At 27.1% G+C, this 12,196-nt stretch overlaps 1 protein-coding gene across 2 annotated transcripts in view; it reads right to left on the reverse strand.

Moving 5' to 3' along the window:
* Positions 1–9,599, reverse strand: part of LOC129987906 (cdc42 homolog) — a 30,818-nt gene extending 21,219 nt beyond the window's left edge. For both annotated transcript variants that reach the window (XM_056095898.1, XM_056095899.1), the window contains exons 1-3: positions 9,461–9,599; positions 7,803–7,952; positions 4,399–4,581 (exon numbers count right to left, since the gene is read on the reverse strand). In XM_056095898.1, the coding sequence (XP_055951873.1) occupies positions 4,399–4,581; positions 7,803–7,907 (288 nt within the window). In that variant the 5' untranslated portion in view covers positions 7,908–7,952; positions 9,461–9,599. The remainder of the gene's footprint in view (positions 1–4,398; positions 4,582–7,802; positions 7,953–9,460) is intronic.
* Positions 9,600–12,196: the final 2,597 nt, after the last annotated feature.

Consider the following 12,196-nt stretch of genomic DNA (forward strand, 5'->3'; position numbering starts at 1 on the left):
ATCATTCAAATTAAAAAATATTTAAAGCACAGCAAACTTTTCTCCCTTTATTCATAATCTTATATGCCATATAATATAGACCATTTGATCTAGAAATGGCACAGGTTTTACCCTACAAAGTACTAATCTCAGAACTCGGATTTTTTTAAATAGAAATTTTATTTAGAATTTTAACTACAAATTATCATGGAAAAATGACAGTTTTATAACTTCAGAAAATATTATAGTACAAATATGACTTTTTAAAATCAACATTTAAAAAATTGCTAATTCTTTCAATGACAGCAGCATTTTTGATGTCTACATTCTTCTATATTTAATCAATTTTTAAAAAAATATTTTAAGCATAATTTCTAACAGGAATAATAAGAATTCTAAACAAACATAAAACTTATCATAAATGTGTGTGTGTATATATATTATGTGTGTGTGTCTGTATGTAGATTCTATAATAAATCCCTCATTTTGAATCCTTGCCTGAGGTTGACCCTTGAGAAAGTCTTCAGGCCGGATTCTTATTTTACTTTAATTTTGATTCTATTTTCCTATTAACTTAGTATTTATTACTAATGGTCTAGATTAATCTGTTTTAGTAGCAGCTGCATTTTCACTCTAAATACAATGGCGCTTTTTCTGTTTTTTACCTTTAGTTTTTAGTTCCCAAAATAATTTGGTTTCGTTTCAGAATTTTTATTTTAGATTGTTTCAATTTCATAATTATTAGATTTTTGATTACTTATAATATAACATAAGAGTTTTAGCAGGTCATATTTGTTGATAAAAATTGCTATTAAAATCTTTAGACATTTGGCAAAATTGTTTACTATAAGAATAACTATTGCAAATGGAATTACCTTTGAAAAAGGATTAGAATGTGCTAACTTATAGTGTTATGGAAAATAGACTTGTTTCACTAGTTTCAATAAAAATCCTGATCTGAATCTAAACTTGAATAATGAAACCTTACAAGATTATGAGAAACATAGCATAATAATCCTGAAAAACAAACCAATATGCTTCACCAACCAATGTTTAGGGACGAGAGCCATAAGAAAAAATGCATATTGCTTTTGACAAGTCCTAATTTTTACCATTTAAATTGTCTTTCACCTGGCCCAAATTTGAATACATTTGATATAAATTCACACTATATGATGTTGAGAATAAATATTTGACAATTAACACTAGCTGAAAACAGGTACACTTCCTATAGACAGAAAACAATACTTTTATAAAGTTTAAAAATTCAATCGTGCTCTTTTAGGAGTAAAATTAAATCCACATAGCATCAATGGTTTCCTAATATATCCTGTTTTCCAAAATCCAAAAATGAATTCACTAATTTCTTAAAACTGCATTGCTTTTACAATACCAGCCAAAAAGGTTACGTCATTAATTGTGTAAAAGCTATGAAAGAGTGTAATATTAAAGTGAATCTTCTAGTGTCAAAAAATCAAGTTAGTCAGCTAACAAAATCCCCATGTCATGAGTCAAATTACTTGGTACATTGCTTGATGCCCAACTGGCAACCAAAGTCAAAGCAATGGTTGATCTAAAAAAGCCTCCAATGTTCTTCTGGATAGACTAAGAATTCCCTACATTAGATCAGGAGATGGATGCCATTTGTATCTAATAAAGTGACTGAAATTCTGAATCTATATAATTAAATGCCTGGTCTCATTGTCTAAGGAAACAAAGTTATGTTTATTTCCTAAAGAAGGCATTAAGCATTAAGACTCAAATAGTAACCTCTGATAAAAAGGACCTCAGTTTTTAAAACCCGATTTTCCCAATAAATGCAAGTAATGATATTATGATTTCGCTAAATAATTTTTAGATTGAATTAAAGAAAACAAGTGATTATTCTCCACTTCCTTTTCCAGTTTTTAATCATAATTCTATTCGATGATAGCTTTGAAGTCGATTATAATTATGTAACTATAAGTCATCTCCTGCATTATGTAATTATATTTATTCATTTAAAAAAATTATTAGTCACCAACGTGCTGAAATCTGTTTAGTTCAGTAAGATGAGTTCTCAAAAACTAAGAATCTCCAAAAGGGCACTACTGTCTATAGTAACAGGTGAAATCTAAATTGTTTTTTAAATGACAACAATATTTTACATGTAATTAGCAAATTAAAATACAATTCAATTGGAGATGAATACTAGATAACCCTACTAGACGAGCACTATTAAAACATCCATTATGTACAGTATTAAAATATTTTTTTCCAATTCTTCTGTTTCATTATAACCTTAGATGAAAATATTGCATCATAAATGATAGAAACTATGCTAAAAGGTTGTGTTTCTATTCAATGAATTACTTGTTTTAAGAACAAACCTGTGATAAAAGGCTATTTTATGGATTAACAAAGATAAAAGAATGTCTCCTTTAGTATTGTAAAAATTGATTTTTGTAAACCTTTCTATATAAAATTCAGAAATCAACAAAAAAGATTAAGCAAAGTAAATGTTCATATATTTGTGCAATCAAGCACAAAAGCTATTGATTTGGATTTTATAAGATTTTACCCAAGATGCCTTTATCAACCATTTGATACTTTTCTTTTTGTCTTTAAATTATTTAGCCTTATTGCTAAGAAATTTATTGGTGCAAATATTGGGGAAAAAAAAAAAAAAAGGAGGTGTTAGGTTCTAAATGAAACTTTCTTTTTAAAGTGAAAATACTGAATGAAAGTTCATCCTTCCATAATCACTAAATTTCGCTAGTCTTTAGGACACTGAGGATAAATCATTTAAACATTATCTGAAACATGTTATTAGAAATGCTCCTCTGAATTTTGAAGAATTCTGAAACTCAAAATTTCAAAGTGTTCTAAATTAAACACATATCCCCATCATCTGAATTTGATAGTTTTGAAATTTCCTGGTTTCCTTTTAGGTAGGTTCAAATTCAATTATTGAACTTCACTTTAATAATAAATAAATTTTCTAAGTGAAAAATAAGAAATCATAATCAACAAATTTAGGAGTTGTAATGTAAAACTAGGTGAACTTGCTTTAATTAGAGATATTAAAATGCATTTTGTCCAGTATAAAGAATGCACAGTTTTAAAGCTGCATTACAACAAGTAATCTTCAATATACAGTCAAAAAATTATCAAATTCAAAAATGTTCATAATTGGAAAAGAGTAATAAAGAGTTTGAAAGAATTTATAATATCAAAAATCAGCAACTTATGATACAGACTGCAAAACAAAAACTTGGAAATCTCAGATATAAATAATGCTATTCCATTAAATAATAAATACATATTAAAACATAATACAAAAAAAATCTTAGTAACAGATGAGAAAACAATAGTTATCAATGTATTTATCTATGCTGGCTTTACATAATTAAGAAAAAAAAATATTTATATAATTGTGAAAGAAATTATGGTATGCATATCAAAATATATCCAACAAAATAGCTACTAATATTACAAGACATTTTAAATTTATAACTATTCAAACTATTTAAAGTTATTGATTTTAACAACTATATATTTCTCTCTATATATTTTGGTTCAATCTCTTTTTTTAATTTTATCAGTTTAGTTAAGTCATTAAAGATAAAGAATGATTAAAGTTAGAATAACTCATGCTAAAATTCAAGATTACATATACATCTGATAAGCACCGATAACAGTCACTTGATTTCAAGACCATTTTGCATGGTTACAATGAAATTTTTTTTTATTTAATATATATATATTTTTTTAATATCAAGATGTACTGAACAAAAGCCTGAAAAAAAAATTAGAAGAAAAAAATTCAATAACAAAACCTGATATAATGAAAAATTTCTCTTAAAAATTATATATGTGTATTGCTAATACAATTATTTCATTTACTTTAGCATAATTAAGTCCATGAATTAAGAGCTTATAAAAAGACAAATAGCTTCTGCAAGTTAAAATAGTACACCCTAAATATTATTTCCAGCCATAATCAGATGCAACACCATACAATATAGTGAATTATCTATAAAGAAGACTGTTAGGCAAAATTATTTTATTTCAAGGAAACCCACAGCGGATAGTTAGACTGCAATATTCCATTTATAGATAAAGACACATCTGTCAACCAATTCTAGATTTTTAAATAATGTTAAATAAGAATACGACCTGTAGATATAATTCAAAATTTAAGAATATTTATTATATAACTTCCTTCCTTTTCTTGAGAAATTCACATTTTCAATCACATAAATCATTTCAAGCCTCATCAATGAATTATATTAAGAGAAAAGATTTTGCATCTACATGACACATATATAAAATAAAACAATGAAAAACGTAACTATTTCAAAGAAATTTTTCTAGAATATATGAAAATATAGCTTTTCTAATGAAAGGATTAAGTGCAAATTTTGCTTTCACACTCACCTTTTCTTTTACATTCTCAAACGAAGATGGAGAAACAACAGAGAAACATACGAGGAAAACATCTGTCTGTGGATAACTTAGAGGTCTAAGGCGATCATAATCTTCTTGCCCAGCGGTATCAAACAATCCTAAAGTATAGGGTTCACCCCCTATCATTACAGTCACTGCATAATTATCAAATACCTAAAATTAAGAAAAAGATATTAAACAGTATTTGCACCCAAAAGATATGGAAAGTAATTCATTGATTAAATATTTGTATTACTATATAAGAAATGTTTCCAAAAGGTATAAAAAAAAAGGCATACACAAAGGATTTAAATTTCCAGCATACTTCACAAGTGCATCATTACACAAGATTAATATACACAAATATAGATAAAACTTTGACAAATTAAACCTAATTTGTTTTACATAGGGCAAGAAACAAAAAAAAGTATAGTTATACAAGTTATCACTCTAAAATATATCTTAGCTCTTTATTATGATAAGCTACACAACATTGAAAAACTTTCTTAGATGAAATTATTTACATTAATATAGAAAAATATCTACAATAACTTTATACAAAGGACACTGCATAGCATTTCATGAAACTATTCACTTTTCTACATTTTGTTCACTTTTTTTTATGCGAGACACGAATTATCTTCATGAATAGTCAAGAAAATAATAAAAATGACAAGACAAAAAATACTTTTTGAACACCTAATAATTTTGCATAAAATAAATTAGATACAATAACGAAATTGCACATACATAAATGTATCATTTGGTTCCCTTAGCCAGGGAAATTCAGTGCATATATATGTTAATATTACAATAGAGAGATTTAATTTCTTTATATTATACACAGAGAATTTAAAAATAAGAACAATTTAACTTAAAGCAATATTTTTTTTATATACAATTTAGCCCTGCACAAATACCCATAAAAAAATGCAGAGCTAAACTATGAAAGTTTAAGCAAATAGTCCATATTAAAAGGTTGACAATGAAATTTCATTTAAGTCATTCATAAGATTCAAAATTTCTAGAAGCATTTTCATTGACAAGCTAGATTGCTGATGTTATTTCATTGATTGACTTTTCACTAAAGATTTAACATGTTTTATTAAGGACTCTACTAATGGAACTAATTCTTTTAATGCAGCAAAATTAAAAAATTGACATTCATGTAACAGATAAATTAACAGCCAGCATTATAAACAAAAATAAAAATATTAAAGCCAATAAGAAAATACAGATAGACAAAAATTAAAATACAAAGTACCTTTCTAAAATTACAATAATTTAGGAATACATAAGAGAGCCTCAAAGTTTTAGATTTGCAAAAAAAAAAAAAAAAAAAAAAAAAAAAAAAATCAATCGTTAATGTAATTAACCTGTACTATATGTAATTTAAGAATATTAATAAAAACTGTGAATGTACTCATTATGATTCATTATGTATGTTCTAAAAGAATTAGCAAAGTTCATGGATATTTTAAATTGCACAACAAATAAGAGATTAAATATTTAAAAAAAATAAATCCAATAATTCTTCCAAAAAGTTTTAAAACAATTATTCAATATTTAACAGCTGGATTCTTTCAAAGATGTCTTATCAAAAACTATACAACACTGGAAATTTTTTTAAATAATTGGTTTATTTACAAACAAAAGAAATTTTTTCTCAAACAATAACAAATAAATTAGCGACAAGAAAGTATCCTTTTTAGGTACAGCAAACAAAATTTTTAATATAGGATATCCAAGCACAAAAACCTAAAGTTAAGAAGGACAACCTTATTTCAACAGTAAATGTTATAGACAAAGCAGACTTTTTTTGGAAAAATGACAGCTTAATTTTTTAAATATCGGGATCAAAGCATGAAATAATGGATTTACATGACTAAAATTAGAGAAAAATAACCAAGCTAGCTACCAAGTTTTAAAACAGTGTAAACATAATTTACAAAAATTAAAGCAAGGAATATAAAAATTAATGGTTAAAAAAATCAAAATTCCATCATACCAATATTACAAGTTAAGATATACATCATTTTTGTACTAACTTCATACAGAATTATGAATTAATGACTGGAAGAATAATTTTATGTTTCCAACAGTTTTTACAGACATGCAAACTGATAAGTTAAAATTTCTTAAAATAAACACATTTTAAATTAATTTGATGAATTATTAAGCTTAGATCTTTACCTCAGGATTCATTATTATCTGCTATTTTAAATCCTTACTGACAAAAGATTTATCAAATGTGTTTTACTAGAAAAATAAATCCATAACATGCATTAAAGCCTCAAAACTTCTATTTGTCATAATTTTAACAAATTATCAGTACATATCTAAATGCAAATCCAGAATTTCCTATAATAAAAAACCATATATTAATTAGTTTATTAATTAACTAGTATTACAATGGGAGTTTCTGCCATCACAATGCTAATCAATCAATCTCAATCATCCAGTAAACCACACTATTGTATAGTATCTTATGCATTAAGCATTTACATATCAAAATAAGATTAAACACATGAATTTTTAAATTGGCTCTATAAAGTATAAATTTATACTAAATACTTTATTTAATGGTTGTTTTTTTATTGTCACAGAACACATGTTTGAATAAGATGTATACAATGTTTGGACTGATAAGAATATCTTAACTATTTAATTTGAATAATATATAAAAGATTATCTACAAATTTTGTAAAATGCAATTTCTAATAATGGTAGACTAGAAACATAAAAGATTTTATAACAACTACATGACCCACATCACAAAATTTACTACATGCAATAAACAAATTTATAAAAATTTAAAGACACTGGTAAAAACAAGCCTAAAAAAAATACTGCAAAAGAATAAAAATAAAAATATAAGAACTTAAACAGTACATAAAAAAAATTAAGATTTAAAATAGTTGAAACCTACCTAATATCCATAAAACATTAAAAGAAATAAGACAAACAAGGACAAAATAAAATACAAGAGCTAATCATATACTTCACATATAACTGATACCAAAATTATTTCCAATTTTGATTTAATCTTGTGCATTAAAATTTTATACCTCATCGGCAGAATTAATATCAATTGAATTACATGTTTTTAACAACATTTTGTTTAGATGAAATTGAATAAAATATAATCATGTGTGTTAATATTATGAAGTAAAATTGCTGCAATATTTTTTTATCATGTATCTATAAGCCCCCCTCCCCTCCTCCATTCAATTTGTTTCAAAGCAAAATCTACGATTTAAAAAAAGGAAAATGACAGATGTTACTTCATGTCAGAACCATTATTAAAGGATTCTTAAAATTCACACTTACAACAAATGCTTTTTGTTAAATAATAACACCTAAAATAGATAAACTGAGCTAAAATTCATACTTACGGTGGGCACATATTCAGAAGGGAATTTATTTGTTGTGTATGATATAAGGAGACAGGTCTTTCCCACAGCTCCATCTCCCACTACAACGCATTTTATTGTCTGCATGGCTCGGATCTCTTACGGATAAAATGCCAGGTCCAGCGTGGCGGCCTTAAGTATAAAATACATCTAATTAAAATGTGTTTTATTTAATACAAGAATGTTTGAATATTTTGTTTTTTTTTTAGAGTTGAACGAAATAAATTAAAAGTATCTATCCATAATTTAAAAATAATGACACTATAAAACTATTTTACTGCAGTTTATATATAATGTTGTAAATCGTATTGATGCTATTAGAAAGTGGAATAACTGAATAAAATTTCATAATTGTTAAACCTAGATATACATACATAGCAAGAAAAATGTCATTAACTTATGCTATCCATACATTGGATGTTATCAACATAAATTAACCAATCAAAGCATTGAAAAAAAATGTCCATTAAACTTTTCTCACCATCTGTGTATAATCATTTATTTATACAAGCAATTTTATTTTGAAAGAAAACAAATAAAACAAGTAATGAGAGTTTTGCGAATGATCCAAAATAATTTAATAAATTATTTTTATATGTTATGCAAGAAAAATTAATCTTTAAATTTAAAGCTTGTATTCAAACAAAATGAAATTTCTAATCAAAATTGTTATTTATGGAAAAATTTGCAACAAGTTTTATACATGAATTTGTAACAATAATACAATATTAAATAACATTAAAAATAAAACTATCACTTGAACCAACATAAATGCTAGCTCAAAAACAAATGATTGATTCAAAATTACACTCGCATAAGAACTTAGTTTGAAAGTTCGAAAATTAAAAGGAAATTATACATATACAGATCTTTCATGTCACTTCATAAGTGTATAGCTATATATATATATATATATAGCTAGATTAAAAACTTAAAATAGGGGGGGAAGTATCATAGTATAGCTTTGTTCACGAAAGTTGTATCCTTTATTAGGACAAAAACAATGTAATAAAGCAAAAACTCAAAAAATACAAATACTTCAATACTTCTTACTGAACCAATTTATAATTTCAAAATATCAGGAAATGGCACACAATCAAAAATTACAGATATGCAAATATGCGCAATGCCGATAATATTTTGATTAGTCATAATTGCATATCAATGCTTCCTTAATTCAGACTTAAGGAAACCCGGACATAAAAACTCTTAGAAACAAATCCCCGTCACATTTCACTTTTATTAAAAATAAAACCAACATTTTATATAATAAATTTGTAATCAACTTTATTAGGAGTGGTTTATGGAAGTAAGATCACTATCAATAAGACAAGCCTAACCATTAATACACAATAACAAACAATACAATAAAGCATACATAATATTATATACAAAAGAATAATTTGATGAAAATTAACTTTTTAGGATGTAGGAATGTCAGTGGGTCATTAATATAAACAATGTTTACATAAAAATATAGTGTTTTAAATTAGCGAGACCGCCATATTGAATAAAGCTCCTCCGATATCGTGGATATGACGCGATAAGAACAGGAAATATGAGGTTTTGGAGGCCACAAAACTTAAATTTCTAAAATATTTTGCATCGGATATAGTAACAAAATTTAATTTTAACATTACCGAAGAGAATCCGCTTTAACTTCCACAATTCAGAAAGAAAATTTTTCTGTCCCTAGCAAGAGACAGTGATGGTAACTGGGCGTTGACAATAGTATTGTGACATCACAAATTTTCCGTTTCCGGCAAGGACATCTGCCGGCAAAAAAATTAATCATAACAAGTAAAAAACAATAAAAGGAGGCTTTATTTAATACGTTAATTAGTCAAATTATCGAAAATGTTTTATTGGCTCATGTCAAGAAAATATTGACATAGTTATTAATTGTTACTTCATGTTTTTGAGATGAATTACAAGGTGATATATTTTTTATCACTCTTAATTTTTTATGCAAAAATTAATCTACATTATGTTATTTCAAAGATACCATAATTAAAAATTCCCCAATAATTAATTTCCAACTGAGCAAGTAGTTTATAAAGATTTCAAAAGTTTCTGTAGCTCTTTAAGCTGCTAAAGTGCGACATCCTTTCAATATCATTTTACTTGAGATCTGAAACGTGGATTATGCCCACCTATTCCATTAAGTGGACATCATTTTTTAAGCCAACATTTTTATTTTTACCAAATAATTCTATTTAAATCATATTTTTAATTTTTAAAAAGTTATATTAAGCACAAGCTAAATATTTTCAAACAATTAATATAAATTTTTCATGATTTCTTCAAAATTTGCATTTTTGATACTATATACTATAAAGAGATAGCATCTACATTAAAATCTACTTTTAAGTGCTTACAGAAGGTCACAGTATCAGAAAAACTACACGAATCAAATCACGGATATCCTTCAGTGCTTCTCCCATGAGTAGCCCGAGTCCGAGTGAATATGCAAACCATTGAATGTGTCTTTCATAGTTTCATACATTTTCCAGTAAATTACACTGATTATTATAATATACAATTTCCAGCAGAACAGGGGTTGTGTCAAGAATAAGGTTTTGCTCCGTTGGTTTAATTATATTTATATCATCTTTTAGAGCAACTCTAGAACTATTTCGGGATTGACCTTGCAATTTTGAACCACTATCAGTTGATGAAGATGCCACTTGACCTGGAACCGTTTTCTCGAAGCCACCGCACTGCATCAAGAGGAGAGGACTTGATTCCGAAGGATTTAAAATACACGAGACATCGCGATTTTTCGGCTGAATTGCGTCTCGAACCTTCCTGACCCACAGACGAGACTTTATCACTAGGCCACCATAGCCGTAACGTCTTGCATAATGATTTTAAAGCTAAAACCCAATTTTAAAATCAAAGATATTCCGGCCAATTTTTTCCAAAATTGTTTCTAATTCATATTCGATTCGTCGGAATTTCTCTGTTTATGATCCTATCGACTATAATCTGAATCACAATTTTTAGCTTTTCTAAATAATTTCCAACATCCAAATAATGGGGTAACGTTGTAAATGTTTCATTTACATGAAATTCTTAATATCCGTGAATCCATCAACTTTTCCTTCAACTAAAGAATGCTTTCTTTAAGCATTTTTGTGCTGATCCTTTTCTTCCATTAAATAATTAAAAAATATACATGATACAGGAGAAAAATTCTCTTTACGACTAAATTTTCTCTTTATTTAGATCCTTATTAGCACACAATATCATAATACATCTACACGATGTTGCTCGATATTCCGATGCTGTACAATATCCTGAAGAAATCGTGCTGAAGGAATGCTGCATATTTTGTGCTTATAGGAACCTGTCCTTTATAACAAAAATTAAATTTCTTTTGTTCTCTTTTTCTAAGTTGTTGTTGTTTCTTATGGCACTTATCATGGACAAGCCTGCCATGTTTTCTAAGTAAAATAAAGGACTATATTTAAGTTAATTTAATTTATATATGGTGATACAAAATTCTGACTGAACACAGGAATTTTTGTTTAACTGCCGTTGTTCACTCTGACATTTCGTCCGGAACTTCTGACGTTCCCTTTGTAAATGTTATTATTTGGTCGAAATTCCCTCTCGAAGAAATTTTTATTTAATCTGAGGACTGTCCCAAAAATTACAAGCATCTATCAGAGCCTGTAGAAATTCTTTTTCTGGTCTCATTTGTGTCATAGCTTGTCTTTTGTCAAAAAGATTCTACTGTATTTGACACATCTATATTTTCAGTTTGTAACATCTTATTTATGACATTAACCCTGATGAGAATTGAGTATCAAATAACAATGCTAGCGGTCACAATCATAATTCTTTAGTATCTTCGCGAAACTCAAGGCAAGGTTTAGTTTGCATTATAGTTTTATAGATTAATTTTCCATGTATGATGATCTTCAGAAATATTCCTTCATCTATGAGAACCATTCCTTCATGTATTAGAAGTTATGATTAGCTCCAGTAGATCGTCAAATGTTTCTTTTTTATAAGCTTAATAACGCGTTTCAATTAAGGGTTTGGCCATTAGACTAGGTACACATTTCTTGAAGACTGTCTTATGATGGAATAAAAATACAAAGAAGTTGTATATTACAATAAAATATCGAAGCATTGTGCATCTTTCAGGCAGGAATCGCAAGGTCTCTAAGAATCGAGTTTAAGGAACATAAAATTTGAGCCGAGTCTGATGATTAAGTCCTAGAAGCACCCTACTACCATAATGCATACTTTCCCATTCTTCAGGGTATAAAAAAAACACCACTTCTATTAAGGCATTCCCAGTTGAATGTAATTGAATATTTCTTTTTATAGATATTTTAGCGAAAATAAAAACATGTCAATGTTAC

The sequence above is a fragment of the Argiope bruennichi genome, chromosome 10 (genome assembly GCF_947563725.1).
Source record: "Argiope bruennichi chromosome 10, qqArgBrue1.1, whole genome shotgun sequence".
Lineage (NCBI taxonomy): Eukaryota > Metazoa > Arthropoda > Arachnida > Araneae > Araneidae > Argiope > Argiope bruennichi.